Consider the following 18,137-nt stretch of genomic DNA (forward strand, 5'->3'; position numbering starts at 1 on the left):
CTCTCTCTCTCTCTCTCACTCTCTCTCTCTCTCTCTCTCTCTCGCTCACTCTCTCTCTCTCGTTCGCCCCTCATCCCCCCTCTCTCCCTTTTTATCCTCTGTCACGCTCCTCATGTTTCATCCTCTGCCACTGGGTGAAAGAAAACTCTGAGTCATGAGCCGTGAAGACGAGTGTTTCTTTTTCAGCCTTCCCCATGATGCCTGTCATTTTGCACTCCAAATAATGATGTCTAACGTTCACACCGACTGTCACCGAACTGAGCTTTTGAGAAAACAGCTTATATATGTACAGTGGTGTAACGTAACTAAGTATATTGTATGTAAGTATGAGTACTTAGTACTCAAGTACTGTACTTAAGTACAATTTTGAGGTACTTTTACTTTACTGGAGTATTTCCAATTGTCTATACTTTTACTTCTACTCCATTACATCTCAGAAGCAAATATTGTACTTTTACTCCACTACAATTATTTGAAAACTTTAGTTACTAGTTACTTTGCAGATATACATTATTACATTATAAAACATACATTAACCACTTTAGCCCTATTTGATATAGGCTATTTGAAAATAGCCGATCTACAAGCTCACAATGCTTGTAGATCAGCTATTTTCAAACATTTTAGTACCTTTACTTACTTTAAGTACATTTTGATACCAATAGTTTTACTCAAGTCATTTACAATTATTTGAAAACTTTAGTTACTAGTTACTTTGCAGATATACATTATTACATTATAAAACATACATTAACCACTTTAGCCCTATTTGATATAGGCTATTTGAAAATAGCCGATCTACAAGCTCACAATGCTTGTAGATCAGCTATTTTCAAACATTTTAGTACCTTTACTTACTTTAAGTACATTTTGATACCAATAGTTTTACTCAAGTCATTTTTTATTCCAGACTCTCACTTGTAACAGAGTAGTTCTACATTGCAGAATTGATACTTTTACTTAAGTAAAATATTTGAGTAGTTCTTCCACCACTGAGTATTTATGATTGTGTTTTTTGTATGGTTTGGTGCTGTATGTTTCATTATCATTTTGGCACTTTTACTGGGTAATACTGTGCTTTTGATTGTTGCAAAAAAAATGAAGCATTGTGTTAGCTCATGCAGGGCACAGGAGTCATATATGCCTCAGCTGTAATCAGCTGTCAGCCTGTTGATTGCTTTCAATCAGCCACGCTTTTCTACACACCAATCACAGCTCTTTCCCTCATCAAGGCGGTCCGTTTAAAATATGGCTCCCTCCTACACTGGCTCTCTGCCTTTCAATAGACCATATTCACACGGCGGCCATGTTTCTATGAAGGCAATGAAAGTAGCCACCCCGGGTGGCGGCACTTTCAATGTTAAATTCCAATATGGCCGCCGTGTGAATATGGTCTATTGCTGCCACACGCTGTTGCTTCTGCTGGCAAAGCTTGCCTCCACCACCCCAGCCTCCACCTTATAGTTCTTGCATTCTTGCATTATAAGTCTTGCGTTCCTCAAAAGTTTAAACTGAATGTTGAACTGAAATTCACGTGTGCATTGGCTCTAAAGTAAACTGGAATTCAACGTTTGCATGGCTCTAAACTGAATTAAAATTTCTTTGGCTTTGATGTTAAAATGCATTCAAGTTTGCAAGTTAATCTAATTAAATATCTTGCTATGGGCCTGCTCTTGTATACCTGTGGGGGGTTTTGCATAGCGTTCCCTGATGTTTCTTAGCATGCTGCTTAGCAAGATTTAGGGAACATCTTAAAGAGCGGAGCCATTAACGCCAAGTTTAACTGCATTCCATTTGTTGCAAGAAATTGTTAAATCTATTTGTGACGAAAGTATTCTATTCTTCAGTGCCCATACCCTAGGTGGGGTTGGCGAAAGGGCCTTTCTGTGTGGAGTTTGTTTGTTCTCCCCGTGTCCCCTAGGGTAGGTACCCTCACAAAAACATGCAGTAATCCTGGTCTCTATACTGCCTCCCCCTGGTCAGCCAGGGCGCCTGATGGAGGGGAAGGAACTGGTTGGAATAACATGTTCCTTCCAGCGGCTACGTCCAACCGGGGAAACTCCCCCCTGTCGGGTGATAAGAAGGCTCGTTAGCTCTCATGCATTGAAGGAGGCATGAGCTCGGCTCTGGGCTCTCCCTAGGCTGGCAGAGGGAGTGTAGCGCCCAGGATTACTCAGACAATTGGCACTGGGTGAAAAAAATGGGGTTGCAAAAAAATGGAATTAAATAAAAATTGAATAGAAAGTATTCTATTCTATAGCTTATGATGTAAAAAAAGACTAAGTGAAAAACATGCACAACTGCACAAGTTACAATACGTTACACAGTCTTTCTAGCCTTTGAAACACTTCTCCACGACCACTGTTATAGTACACAATTCTCAACACTCTATATAACACAAATTATGTTTTCCTTCAAAAAGGCTTTTCAATTCACAAGATACAGTTCACTGGTCTTAATTGTCTCTCCCTCCCTTCTCTCTCTCTCTCTCTCTCTCTCCTTCTCTCTGTCCTCAGACATCGAAGCGTGTGGAGATCCATTCCATCCATACCTACGCCGCACTCTACAAGTTTCTGCCCCAGGAGAAAAACGACTTGGAACTACAGTCAGTCCTGCTCTATACAAGCTCTCTCTGTGTGTGTGCATGTGGGCGTGTGTGCGTATGTGGGCGTGTGTGTGTGTGTGTGTGTGTGTGTGTGTGTGTGGCGCTGGCCATCTGGCATACTGGGACAAATCCCGGTGGGCCGGCCTGCCGCATCGGTGGGCCGTCAAAGACTCCATAAACTTTCTTTTAACCGGCTGTCCTGCAGCCCCGTGTGTCTCTTTACCAGCCTTCTGTGTGCCTGTCACTCGCGGTCCGCATGAAAGTGGTTTTGATTGATTTATTGATTGAAGAATGATTGAATACTACTATTAACATGTTTGATAACAGTACGGCGGTACCAGTCACAAAAGCTCTGCTAAAAGGATAGCACAAAAAAACCTGAGTTGCTTGTTTCTATAGGGGTTCATTGTACTCATCAAGACAATACAATACATACAATACATCAGTGGTTCTCAACCAGTGGTCCGGGGACCACCAGTGGTCCTTGAGGAGTTTCCAGGTGGTCCCCAGCTAAATGATGGAGAGTTGGAAACCAAATGGACCCTTATAGATCTTTAACTCTTGAGAGCGTAAAATTAAACCAAATTTGGTTTCATTTTACGTTCTCAAGAGTTACATTTTTGTTAAAGGAGGAGTTCACCCAAAAAAAGAGTTATTGTCTCCGCCAGGCCGAAAGGCATGGCGAGAGTATGTTTTGCACCCTGTCCGTCCGTCCGTGTGTCCGTCAGTCCGTCCGTCCGTGTGTCATTCTGTCTTTCTGTGTACAGCTAATCTCCGGCACTGTTGGCTTGATCGTAGCGAAACTGTGCACACACACTCCCTGGATGCCAATTCAGAACCTCTGCCCCAAATGTTATACATGGGCCTGTTATAGCGCGACCAGGAGGCCGCTTTTTGCAAAACAATTTTTTGACAGTACTCCTACCTTTTTTGTCCAAGCATCACGCAAATCGCTACACAGTATCTCTATAGTCATTAAACAAAACAGCTCTTTCAGATTTGTCATATTCCATCCTGATGGAATATGAAATAGTAAAAGTGCCAGGAGTGCTCCGTTTTGAACAAAATGCCTCAAATCATGAACACAGCATGCAATTTCCGTGAAATTTCGCACACACATTCCCACTATGCCGAGGAAGAAATGCCACTTGAACAACATAAATCAGCCTCATGGTGGCGCTATAACAGGCCAATTCGTGTTTTTACCTATAACTGCACCGATCTGTGTTTGTATGCGCACTCCCTATAGGCCAAGAAAAAACCTTTGCCCTGCATTTTTCACATCTGCCTTTTATAGTGTCACCAGAAGGCCGACTTATGTAAAACATTTTTTTTTATATTACTACTTCCCATTTTATCAAAATGTCATGCAAATCAGTATACATGATCTCTATAGTCATGTAATCAAGACGGATCTGTTTGATTTTTCATATTCCATCCTGATTGGCTAAGATTCACATCTAAAGTTTGCATTATTGGCTAGGGTTAGAACAAAATGCAGCAAATCATGAACGCAGCGTCCGATTGAAAGGCCTAAGAAGAAATGGCACCCTTTTCACATTGGCCTATTATAGCACCACCAGGATCGAGGCCACAATAACCTGGCGGAGACCTGTATTGGAGCCAGTAGGAGGTGCGCCACTAGTCTGACAGATGCTGAGGTGGGGTGGGAAATTTGGTCCCCCCACCCCACACACTTTACACCAGAAAAAAAGTGACCTTTTGGTACCTACCAAAAAATGACCTTTTCAAATGGTCCGGATTTACAGAGGACTATGTCTAAAAAAAAAATCATGCAAATTGTCTCTATCACAGAGGCACCCAGAGCCACAAACCAACTGTCACGGAACAGGTTTCACTGCCACACCGGGCCCCAACATGACAGCAACAGAGCTACTGTACATCTTGAACAACACACAAACAGCATCAAACACGAACAGCATACAACAAAAACATCATACAACTAAAACTGCAGCTGCAGCAGCAGCAGCATCCAGCAAAGGAAAAGGTAAAATTAAGTATGTCACAATTATTACATATTCACCTGATCACAAGTATTTCAGATAATCGCAATACTTTTTTGGATAATCGTCATAATAATTTCCATGTTGAAAAATGTTCATATGTTTTCAAACATTTTCAAAAATTGTGGAAATAGCAGACTGCTATTTCCACGTATAAAGTTATTGAGTTATGCAAGTTATTTGTCATATCTGACCCGTGCACCTTTTGTTTACTAAGACAGACACAATTTTATGCAATAATTAATTAATTTGGCCTAGTTCATCGCAATTATTTGAGCGACATTTAATCGTCAAGTAAAATGTCATAATCGTGACAGTTCTAAAGAGGTTCCTACTTTGAGTCGTCTTCATCAGCCGTCTTCAGGGGAAACCCCCGAGAAGGACAAGGTCTTCGGTGTTCTAGAGGATAGAGAGAGATCTCCAGATCTCGTTCTCTAGGGCAGGGCATCCTCGGATGAGCCTTCCAGCGGGCGTCACCCGCCATCTCCATCCTCCGTACTCCGTATCTGGTTGGCTTCACCAGTACTTTACATCTCTCCGGTTAGCTTCACCAGTACTTTATTAGAGGTGGATGGTCTGGGAGGGTGTCAGTCTTCTGGGCATCTACGATGCAGATGTCATCTGTATTGTCATATGTATGTATGTGGGGGTGTATGGGTGGGTGGGTGGGTGGAAGTGTGTGTGGGGTGTGTTTGTGTGTTTATAAAATAAAAAAAGACTACATTAGAGAGTCATCTAGACCTCCTAGTTGTAGTAGTGAAGCCCAGTGCTTCACTACACTGGGTGTGTCCCCTGCAACACCTCTGCCAGCCTTGAGTATCAGAAAGAAAGAAAGAAAGAAAGAAAGAAATTAAGATTAATTCAAGTAACCTCCGTCTCACAGCCTAGTATGTGTGTACTGTATCCTGTCCAGCATACACAGCCTAGTATACGTAGAGCCTGTAGATCGGCTATTTTCACAATGTTTGCCTCTTTCTTACGTAATATTTGACCATTTGGCCAATTTAGTATTAAAAGTCATTAAATTGTAACTTTATACGTGTGCAAATATTATTTATAAATTATGTTAAGCCTGGAACCAAGCCATCCAGGATCCTGATGAATGTGTGAAGTGATTTACTAGGCCCAGTGGTGCAATAAGCACTCAAAATCTTCACTTGAGTAAAAGTACCAATACAGCAATTTTGAAATACTCTATTACAAGCACAAGTCCGGTATTCAAACTTTACTTCAGTGAAAGTACAAAAGTATTGGCACAAAAATATACTTAAAGTACCAAAAGTAAAAGTACTCATTATGCACAAAGCGTTATGATGTGACCCGTTGTGAGTTTGTAGATTGGCTATTTTCAAATAGCCTAACTATATAGGCTATAGGGCTGAAGTGGTATGTTTTGTAATAATAATCCAAATCTACAAAGTAACTAGTAACCAAAGTTTTAAAATAATTGTAGTGGAGTAAAATATTTGTCTCTGGTATGTAGTGGAGTAGAAGTTAAAGTATTGGCATTTTTAAATACTCCAGTAAAGTAAAATGTCCTCAAAATTGTACAGTACTTGAGTACATGTACTTAGTTACTTTACACCACTGTCTAGGCCTGCATAGCCTGTCTTAGCATCACAATCAAACACAGCTCAACAATACAACATATTCACTTCAAATCACATCACACAACACAACAATGCTTGTTGTTCCTGACTAGTTGTTGCTTTACCAAGTAAAATAAAAGTGAAATTAAACACACAAATTCCATCAATTCCTTTAATGCTAAGCCGCTAAATAGCTAAGCTAAGTCACCTGTAGAAAGTCAGTTTGGTCAGATAGAGATAATGCACTTCTGTTTCCAATGTCTTGTTGTCACAAGCATGTTTTAGCAGCTTTCACCACTCTGGTAAACACTGACAACTCTACTCAACGTTCATGTGGAGTAACGTTACATTATGAGTTGTTTATTTTGATCTTTTACTTACAATCATTGCAGAGCTTGTAACAAACTGTGTGTGTCTGTCTGAGAGTGTGGGTGGGGTGGGGAGGGGGGGGGGGCTGACAATTGGAGGACTTATAAAGCCCGCCCCCCCCCTCCCTCCCTCCCTCCCTCCCTCCCTCCCTGCTTCCTAGGGAGTGTGGAGCAATAACTAACTACCTCCCAGGGCAGGGTTTCTCAAAGTGGGTGCCCCCGTGGCCAGTGGTGTGAAGTAACTAAATACATTTACTCTAAGTACTGTGCTTAAGTAAAATGTTGTGGTATTTTCACTTTACTGGAGTATTTACACGTTTCAATACTTTTACTTCTACTCCACTACATCTCAGAGGAAAATATTGTACTTTTACCTTTCCACTACAATTATTTGAAAACTTTAGTTACTACTTACTTTGCACTTTTGCAGACATAATATGTCTGCAAAAGTGCAAAGTAGTAGTAGTATTATTATTACATTGTAAAACATACATTAACCACTTTAGCCCTATTTTATACATAGGCTATTTGAACATAGCCGATCTACAAGCTCACAACACGTCGCATCGCGACGCGTTGTGAGCTTGTACATCTGCTTTTTTCAAACATTTTAGTACTTTTACTTTTGGTTCTTTAAGTACCTTTTGATACCAATACTTTTGTACTTTTACTCAAGTACTCAGACCTGCCAGCACTCTCCCCTCAGTGCTCCATACTATTTTTCTTATTCACCTGTTTCCTAGGCTGTGTGTTTTCCACTTCCTGTCGATTTGATCCAATGAAATCCAATGAAACTTACCTAAGATTGACATCTAAAGTTCGCCGGAGCGTCCCGTTTTGAACAAAATGCCGCAAATCATGAACGCAGCGCCCGATGGCGGTGAAACTTTGAACGCACATTCGAACTACGTTGAGGATCAAATGCCACCCTTTGAATATCCTATTACAGCGCCACCAGGAGGCCGATTTTTGCAATACTTTTCTTTTTCATATTACTCCTACATATTTTGTCCAAACATCATGCAAATCGGTTACATTATCTCTGGAGTCAAGTGATTAAGATGGTTCAAAATCTTATCAAACGACAACTAAATATTCTAAGTTTTGGGTCTGAGAGGCAAAATCTCATCAAATGGTGGCCTGTGGCTCAAATGCCCAATAATAAATAATGGACCTTGATATGAAAATGGTTGAAAACCACTGCAATACATTGCATAACAGTAACAACACCAATAGCAGCAAAAGAAACATTTGCCCCCAGGGTTGGGGGCAGAGGATACACTCCCATGCTGAGGGAGTGCGTTGGTTGGCTAGGGGCAGCGTGCTCCGGGAACTGGGCTCACTGGCCAATCACAGCCAACAGGCTCTATGCACGGCAGCCATGTTGGAAAGAAATTGGGCCCCTTCCTTATACTTCCTTCACATGTGTTACCAATGATACTAATGAAGGCTCTGTCCCATTTAGTGTATAGCACAGCGGTTCTCAAACTTTTTAATTTCAAGGACCCCCATAACTCTGAGAGTGTACAAATGGAACCAAATGGACCCGTAAGGGCCCATTTGGTTCCATTTGTACACTCTCAGAGTTAGAGACCCATAAGGGGCCATTTGGAACCTCCTCAAGGAACCATGAGGGTCCCTGGACCACACTTTGAGACCCACTGGTGTAGCAGAGTGTTTCCAGTGAGCCAACGTGTACAATATCAGCACCCTGACTCTGTTTGACCACAATGGAACAGAGCCTTAATTAGTATCATTGGTGACACCTGTGAAGGAAGTAAGGGAAGGGGCCCAACTTCTTTTCAATATGGCTGCCGTGCATAAAGCCTATTCAAGCCAGGATCACACTACACAAGTTTTGGTCCGATTTATCATTCTGTATAGTTAAACTTATACTCCGTAGTACAATGGTCGTACAATGCGTCATTATCTTGTATAACTCAGGCTACAGGCAGCGCCGTAGTCTACTCTGTTGCTACTGTGTAAAACTGTAGATACATTGTTTTGAGCATCGCAGCGCCCACAAAGTGACTCGTTTCATGGTCAGAATTTGATGCCGTCAATTTGGAAACATTTGGAAAGTCTAGAAGGACATCCTTCCTTTCATTTGTTTTCAGCCAGTAAGATTTAGTGAGAATGTGGGATCAGTTGGGTAGCATTTAGAAAGTCTAGAAGGACATCTTTTAATTTGTTTTCGGTAAGTAAGATTTAGAAATAATGTGGGATTAGTGCCATTTTATTTTCTAAGAAAATAAAATAAATAAAATGTGTGGGTTAGGGTATACATTAGACTACTAACTACTACTGATACTGTATATAATTACAGTACATTAAACCCCCCCCCAACAATAACTGATCACCTTATATAATGCACACCCAGGGCAGGCCTTTGCGTACACCTGTGTCACTGTGTGTGTGTGTGTGTGTGTGTGTGTGTGTGTGTGTGTGTGTGTGTGTGTGTGTGTGTGTGTGTGTGTGTGTGTGTGTGTGTGTGTGTGTGTGTGTGTGTGTGTGTGTGTGTGTGTGTGTGTGTGCGTGCGTGTGCGTGTGCGTGTGTGCAACCGTGCACTCTGAGGAACGGAACAAAGCAATACGAATGAAACCAGATTATTGTAGCAACATTTCACCCATCATTTATCTGAACCTTCAGTGCAAGACAGATTTCCACTGCAGTCTAGTTCATCAGACGTGTGTGTGTGTGTGTGTGTGTGTGTGTGTGTGTGTGTGTGTGTGTGTGTGTGTGTGTGTGTGTGTGTGTGTGTGTGTGTGTGTGTGTGTGTGTGTGTGTGTGTGTGTGTGTGTGTGTGTGTGTGTAGGGAAGAGAATTGCTGGAGTAATCAGGCGTAAGAGAAGGTGTGCATACCCAGCTAGAGCCACACACACACACACGTGCAAACACACACACACACCTACCACATACAGTACACACGCACAGGCCATCTGCCTCCTCAGTGGGACAATGGGGAGGCACCCAGCTGGGTGAAGTGTGCGTGTGCATTAGGCGTGCAAAAGTACCGTGCTAGGGTCTCGGTCCCACGCGGCGCTGACGTTCTCCTGACTCATGCATAATGTACATGCATGCTGCACACAGCCAGGTATACAGTAGCGCCTCGCCAAAGTGCTTTCACACCACTAATTATCCATCGATCAATTGCACACATTCACTTGCTGCGAATGTGTAAACTACAGTACTTAGAAATGGTACCAGTAAGAGAAAGAATATGACAGACAACTATATAACATCATAAGACAGGGAGACTATCGGTCACTTTTTAAACTTTTTTTAGACCGGGAACGCATCTGTGTCATTTTTAGATTTCTTTGGGCTATTCAAAAATAGCAGATATACAAGCTCATAGCGTGGCACCGAGCTTGTAGAGCTGCAATTTTTGGGAGAATATTAAATATATATATTTTTTAAAAACGAACATTTGTAACTCAAATCTTTGCTTCTGGGGATTCTGCAAATGTATTCTAAATACTAAAATCAAAATATTTTGTTCCAGGGACCCCCAGAAGTTAAAAATGTTCGCTTAAAAAAATATATATTCAAAGATTTGCACAAATGTTCACAATCTTTCTAAAATAGCAGGTCTACAAGTTCATAGCGTGGCATGAGCTTGCATATCTGCTATTTTTGAATGGCCAAAGAAATCTTAAAATGACACACAGATGCGTTCCCGGTCCTAAAGGGTTAAGAGACACTATCATGCTTTCGATGTGGATTTCAGTTCATAAGTCTAGTGAAACGATACAATACAACCCATACTGACAGCTGTCCATCTCAGTGTTCCTACAATTCCCACGATGCATTTTGCAGGCAAGCATCGGCCTGGCACAAACATTACGGTCTTTGACCGCTATCGTATCAACCTCATTCATATTCTCTGAAGTCAGGGTCACTGGTTTGCACCGCAAACAAGGACATGAAGGCAACACTTTCCGGCAAAACTTTGCGCTGTGTTTCAGAGACACACATTAGCCCCTACAAACACATTTTAAATACGTAGAGATAAAGTTGAAAATTGTGACAGTGTGGTCTATTTAAAGAAGAGGACAACACTCTTTCAGACAGAATACGTGTTTGTACATTACATCATGTCACACCACATCACTGTGTTATAAAGTTGGAGTGAGATGGAGCTATGAAGTGAAACCGGTATAAGGGAAGCAAATAATGTGTTTTTTTGGGTGGTTCACTGACCTCAAGTTATAGGACACTAGTGTGTGTGTGTGCGTGTATGTGCGTGCGTGTGTGTGTGTGTGTGTGTGTGTGTGTGTGTGTGTGTGCGTGTGCGTGTGCGTGTGCACTTTTTGTCAATGTCCCCTTATCAGCATATTTCCTACGGCCTTGTGTCCATCTGTTGTGTCTTTGGGATTGCATTTAAATGCTGATATGATGATAATTTCTTGCAGAAAAGCAATTCCTGCCTGGCGGTGTTCTGTGCTGTCCTCTCCTCTCATTATCTGCCTTCTCCTCTAGAGCACAGTGGCTCTCAAACTTTTTTATCTCCAGGACCCCCAAAATGATATGTATTTGGCCACGGACCTCCATCTAAAAAAAATGTTGTTCCAGGCACCCTCAGGAGCAAAGATTTGGGTTACAAATGTTCGCTTGAAAAATATATATTCAGAGATTTGCACACATTTTCACAATTTTTCAAAAATAGCAGATCTACAAGCTCATAGGGTGGCACTCGGTGCCGCACTATGAGCTTGTATATCTGCTATTTTTGAATATAGCCAAAGTATAAAATATGGTTAAAGTGGTTAAAATGACGCCATATTAACTAGTTTTGCTGGGGACCCCCTTGGTACCCCCCAAGGACCCCCCGGACCCCACTTTGACAATGGGAGAACCAATACTCTAACAGACTCCTCTCCTCTCCTCTCCTCTCCTCTCCTCTGCAGGCCCGGCGACAGAGTTCAAGTCACAGACGACTCCAATGAAGACTGGTGGAAGGTGAGTCATTAAAATTATAACTCTTATCTAACGCAATAAAAAGCCCCACCTGGGCTCCAGTAACCCACTCAATCCGGGAAGGCATCTGTGTCACTTTAGATTTATTTGTAGCTATTCAAAAATAGCAGATCTACAAGCTCATAGTGCGGCACCCAGTGCCGCACTATGAGCTTGTACAGTAGATCTGCTATTTTTGAAAAAAGAAATCGTGAAAATGTGTGCAAATATATATATATATATATACATTTTTAACTCACATCTTTGCTTCTGGGGGGGTCCCTGGTAAAAAATATTTTGTGATGGGGGTCCACGGACAAACACATATCATTTTGAGGTCCTTGACATGAAAAAAGTTTGAGAACCACTGATATTATAGCAACATTTTTTAGGATTTAGAAGACATTTGTAGAACCCCAGAAGCAAAGATTTTGAGTTACAGATGTTCGCTTTAAAAAATAATATATATTCAAAAGATTTGCACACATTTTCAAGATCTACAAGTTCATAGCGCAGCACTCGGTGCCGCGCTATGAACTTGAAGATCTGCTATTTTTGAATGGCCAAATAAATCTTAAAATGACACAGATGCGTTCCCGGTCTTAATGGGTTAAAGTTCAAATCAATAGTTCCCGTTTCATCACCGTAGCACTTGCAAAAATATATTTTGGTAAATGCCGTGTCCGGTCAATAAAACGTTATTGCCCAAATGTACCCTCGCATGCACAAATGCCCTTTACACAGACCTGATGACGTTGGGACGAGTTAAAGCTGCCCCATCAGAGCAGTGATGTTCAATCGAGTACAGGACGGAGGTATAGAGACATTTAGAGATGAAAGGAAAGACGGGAAAGGACAGGAGTAAAGACATCCAAAGATGATAGGATAGAAGTAGTACTTTCAGAGGCGACAGAAATGAGATGTGGACGAGTTCAAAGAGCGGCACTCATGGCTGCTCAGTTTAGCATAATTTCAGACAACGTATTAAGCTTTAGTCAGCATGAGGATCAGAGCAGGGCAGGTTTCCAAAGATGCTTTTAATGAGCAAACAGAAGATCTTAAGAGGATAGAAGATTCACTGCGCTAATGGGGGACAGACAAAACAAATCAGGCTGAATGTCTTCAAAGCTAAAAAAAAGAAAAAAGAAGAAGAAACAATAACAACACACTGTGTAGAATACATTTTTGTTTCTCCTTGGTAAAAGGGACAGTTCACCCCAAAAAAAACTTTTTTTCTATCGATTAGTCACCCCATGGAGACTTAATTTGATGACCAGTGGTTCCAGCGGTTCCGGTAGGAGACACAAAAGGAGACACTTTGTGTCTCCTACCGGAACCGCTGCCGGTCATCAAATTATTGACTTAGGAATGCGAGAAAAAGAAAATATCCATGAATTCAAGTCTCAATGGGGTGACTAATAGATTAAAAAAAAGTCATTTTGGGGGTGAACTATCCCTTTAACATGTAAAATTAGAAGCATTGCTTGTGAGCTTATTGGATTTATAACCCTGCATAGCAGGGGAACTGAAGACTGAGAATTTGGGAGAATTGGAGGGCCAAACAAAACAGAAACCTTGGGAATCTGGAACCTGAACCATGTGTACTACCCTTCAGATTAGCTTCTCAAGGGGTGCCTGGTGGCTTTGCCAGTCGGCGCACGGACCATATGCTCCTTGTGAGCGCGACCTGGGTTCGAGTCCGATCCCCCGTCTCGTCTCGCACGTCCCTGCACTCTCTCTGCCCTTGGTTTCCTGTCTCTCTACACGGACACGTCTGAAAATAGACAGAAAAGCATAACGACGTCAAAAATAGATTTGCCTCTCAAAGACAGATCGCAATGCCACGCTGACAGCTTATCCCAGTTACACCGGGAAAGAATCGGTGTCATTTTTAGATTTCTTTGGCTATTCAAAAATAGCAGATCTACAAGCTCAAAGTGCGGCACCGAGTGCGTGGCACCTTGTAGATCTGAAAGAATCGTGAAAATCTCTGCAAATCTTTTGAATATATATCATTTTTTAAAGCGATAATTTTCAACTCAAATCTTTGCTTTGCTGGGGGATTCTACAAATGTCTTCTAAAGTTTTTTTTGAAAAACGTATGTTTCTATATCAGTGGTTCTCAAACTTTTTCATGTCAAGGACCCCCAAAATGATATGTATTTGGCCACGGACCAAATACAGATCATAGCAAAGATTTGAGTCAAAAATGTTCCCTTTAAAAAATCGTATATATTCAAAGATTTGCACACATTTTCAAGATTTTTCAAAAAATAGCAGATCTACAAGCTCATGAACTTGTATATCTGATATTTTTTAATAGCCAAAGATATCTAACAATGACACAGATGCGACCCCGGATTGAATGGGTTATTCAGGGAGAGGAAATAACCACAGGAAGAATAACAATGTTTGTGGAGGATGAGAATCGTAATGATTCACTCTGGCACCAGAACAACTGTTGGTGGTGAGAGCCGGTTTATTCATCTTGAATGCAAGAGGATTTTTTAGAAACAAATGCACTAAATGTTTCATGTTAACGGTTCAGGTCAGAACAGTTGGTACGTGAATTAAAACATTTATATCAGTCGAAATCTAAGAGTTTGCCTGTGTGTGCTGTGTGTGTGTGTGTGTGTGTGTGTGTGTGTGTGTGTGTGTGTGTGTGTGTGTGTGTGCGTGTCTGTGTGCGTGTGCGTGTGCGCGTGTGTGTGTGCGTGTGTTACCAGGGGAAGAGCAGAGACAAGGTTGGGTTTTTCCCCGCTAACTTTGTGCAGCGGGTTCGACCCGGCGAGCGCGTATGGAAGGTCACTTCTGGTTTCCAAGGCAACCGAGAGAAAGGCCAGATGACTGTTAAAGAGGCCCAGGTAAACTCTCTCTCTCTCTCACACACACACACACGCACGCACACACACGCACGCACGCACACACACACACACAGTCACTCTGTCTTCCCTTTCCTCTCGCCCTTCCTCACTCTCTTTATGCACTCATAAGCCTTGAATATATTTGCAAATGTATGCAAATGCATGCAGGGAAAAATCTCCAGGGTTGTTGTCGACAGCGTTTGACGACCTCCTCTTGCACTGCAGCAGCCTCATAATAAAAAGGCACCGGCGCTGTTCGTCACCGCACATCACTGCCTCTCTCTCCTCCCCCCCCCCCTCTCTCTCTCTCTCTCTCTCTCTCTCTCTCTCTCTCTCTCCGTCTCTTCTCCTTTCATCCGTCTCTCTCTCTCTCTCTCTGTCGCCATGTGGTGTAAAGTAACTAAGTACTAACTATGTACTCAAGTACTGTACTTAAATAACATTATTTGGGTACTTTTTACTTTACTGGAATATTTCCAATTGTCGATACTTTTACTTCTACTCCACGATATCTCAGAGGCAAATATCGTACTTTTACTCCACTACAATTATTTGAAAACTTTAATTACTAGTTGCTTTGCATATATAAGTCATTACATCATAAAACACACATTACCCATTTTAGCCATATTTTATGCATAGGCTATTTGAAATTAGCCGATCTACAAGCTTGAAGATCTGCTATTTTCAAATACTTTGGTACTTTTACTTTTTGTACTTTAAGTATATTTTGATGCCAATACTTTTGTGCTTTTACTCAAGTAAATGTTGAATTCGGGACTTTCACTTGTAACAGAGTACTTCTAACATTGCAGTATTGATACTTTTACTTAAGTAAAACATTTAAGTACTTTATCCTCCTCTCTCTCTCTCCGTCCCGCCCGTGCAGATCTGCGTGGGGAAGAGCGAGGAGGCGGACGGCTTCCTGCGGCTGAGCAGCGGCAAGAAGAGGGGCCTGGTCCCCGTCAAGTACCTCCTGGAGATATGATCGCGGCAGACACGGCGGTCCCCATAATACACCCTTAAGACCCTCACTCTGTCCTGTGACGTTCACCAGCCGTACAGGGTTTCTCAGGAGCGTTCGCCCGCCCCCCCCCCTCCCCTCCCCCCCGACGACACCTCACAGAACAGCGACAAACCCTTAATTCCACCACATACGAACTGTACGGGGTGAATAAAAACTCGACCAAAAAAAACCCCTGGCTGGTGAAGAACCGAGCGGGAATTCGGCTCACTTTGTCGCTTTTTTTGCTTTAGCAGCTACGGAACCTTCTAGAAGGAGACGTAAAGGAAGGGGCGACTTTCTTTAGAGCTACTCGAGCGGTAGCGCACGTACGCCCCCCGACGTCCTTGTCGTGGCATTACGTAGAGGCCACCAAAAAGCTGCACGCATACACACAAAGTACACAATCATACACGAATATAAGAGCTATGATAATAAAAAAAAAAAACGTATGTAGCGTAATGTAGAAAACGGACGGCGTGGGGGTACCTCACCAGCTGTCACCACACGTGACATGTGCTTTTATAACCACAAGAAGAAGAGGAGGGCCGCAGACTTTTGCTCGGAACCTGGCCGAGTGTTCTGACGGAAGGCGGAAAGACTTTCTAAGCAGAATGAACCTGGAACACAGGATTATCAAAGACTGTAGCCATTTTGTCAAAGACGCTTGTGAAAATGTGTTTGTTGTTTTTCATTGATTGATTCCCTTTTCCCAGACCCCTAGATTGGATTTGGTTTGGTACGTCCCATGGCACAGTTGACTGAACACATAGGCCGTGTAGGGTCGCGAAAAAGGGAACAACAGATCGCAGGTTGTTCTCTGAAATTGCAGCTTAGAGCATTTCCATGTTTGTGCTGCTGTGACATGGATTGATGTGTCACCGAGACTCTAAAAGGTTTCATGTTTTTCTTTTCTTCCTCTCTCTCTCTCTCTCTCTCTCTCTCTCTCTCTCTCTCTCTCTCTCTCTCTCTCTCTCTCTCTCTCTCTCTCTCTCTCTCTCTCTCTCTCTCTCTCTCTCTCTCTCTCTCTCTCTCTCTCTCTCTCTCTCTCTCTCTCTCTCTCTCTCTCTCTCTCTCTCTCTCTCTCTCTCTCTCTCTCTCTCTCTCTCTCTCTCTCTCTCTCAAAAAACAAGAGCAAAAAAATTCTACCTCCTTTCTCCCTCCATACTTATTGGTTGAATGTTATTTTGGGAGAGAGAGGGGAGATCACATCACACATACACATACACACACATGCACACACGTTACCATTATTACAGAGTGCATCACCGCTGCTTGGACTACATTTGAGCTTTTTCGCGGCTCTGATGAGTTAAATGCTTTATGTGTAGCTCTGGGAATGTCATGAGCACCCCCACACACACATGGGCGTGCATGTGTGCGCACGCGCACACACACACACACACACACACACACACACACTTTCCCTCTCACTGTCTCAACTGAGCATCAGTTGCACGTGTGGCAGGGTTTAGTAAAAATCTCTCTCTCCGTCTCTCTCACATCTTACATGCACAAATCAAAGACAGCTAGTAACGGTTAAAGTCATTCAGTTCCACATTACTCAAGCACGACTCATTAACCATGTCTAAACCTGCATAACGAAAGGCTGTGTGTCTGTATGTAGCGTCCCTGTTATAACCGATGATAAACTGGTCTCTTTAGAGTGACTATTTGATGTGTCATGCCTTCACACTTATCTAAGAGGCTTTGATTTTGATGAAATACCAAAGTCAGCGTCGCCGCGTGAGAACAACGGCACCTTTCATTGCTATGACTTTAGCCCGTTGACAACGGCGGCTCTCGAAAGGCTCAGCCGACTCCCACGTGACAAGTATTTTTTGCGGGATTTGTGGCGTGTGATGTTTGACGCGAAACACTCACCACCATCCTGTCCAGCTTGTATGAGCTCACAGCAAAAAAAACACCTTTTAAATAACACTGAGGTACTGCTATTAATTCATGGTAGGATAAAGGTTGAAATCGCCTAACAATACTTGATTTTTTGCTCTTTAATGACGATGCCTAAGGCAGCGACAAGACGCCCTGGGTGCAGCAATAAATTAGCCACACGTACAATGCTGTGTAGTGTACATGTAAATAGCCGTTTAGACATACTGTAGTGTAAATACAGAGGCTCGAAATAGCAGATGTTTGCAGCTATCCAGGAGCCAACTAATAATACTTAATGCATACTACGTCGAATGATCGTGTCGTTCACCAAAAAATAGCAGATATATAAGCTCACGACGAGCGACACCATCGTGCAACAATGTATGAATCAGGCTTTGAGGGCATTAGCTTCAAAATGGCAGTAGATTATTGTCTCATAATATACACGACTGTATGTAACTCTCGAGTCAGTAAAACACCTAGTCCTGTCAACACAAAATCGGAATACTATGCACACTGTTCTAGTCACTCTTTTTGATTTCGTATTCACATTACTGTCTGTATAGCCTTCACATACTTGTATACAGTACATCAGAATAGACTTGTTCATAAGCGAGGATGATGATTTTTGCACTCCGACCTTGGGGGGAGTGCGGTGGCTTTTTCCAAAGTGCTCGTCTTGGATCAGATTGCGCCGCGCTGATCCCTAAAAACGTTAACCCATTAGTGACTAGAACCAAGACCGGCTCAGGATCAAGTAACCCACCCAGGTGTATTCCAGTCCACACCTTAAAAACGCACACGACTGCACTCTGTTTTCTGCATGGCTAA

The 18,137-nt window shown here is 42.4% G+C and overlaps 1 protein-coding gene across 1 annotated transcript in view; it reads left to right on the top strand.

The window, feature by feature from the left end:
- LOC311060727 (SH3 and cysteine-rich domain-containing protein 2-like) overlaps positions 1-15,398 on the top strand; it is a gene marked incomplete at both ends in the record, with an annotated part of 66,500 nt that extends 51,102 nt beyond the window's left edge. The window contains 4 exons of the mRNA XM_084079030.1: positions 2,517-2,605; positions 11,498-11,549; positions 14,273-14,410; positions 15,300-15,398. Coding sequence (XP_083935156.1) covers positions 2,517-2,605; positions 11,498-11,549; positions 14,273-14,410; positions 15,300-15,398 — 378 coding nt within the window. The remainder of the gene's footprint in view (positions 1-2,516; positions 2,606-11,497; positions 11,550-14,272; positions 14,411-15,299) is intronic.
- Positions 15,399-18,137: the final 2,739 nt, after the last annotated feature.

Source organism: Gymnoscopelus microlampas, assembly GCF_963454915.1.
Source record: "Gymnoscopelus microlampas genome assembly, chromosome: 14".
In the NCBI taxonomy this organism is placed as follows: Eukaryota; Metazoa; Chordata; class Actinopteri; order Myctophiformes; family Myctophidae; genus Gymnoscopelus; species Gymnoscopelus microlampas.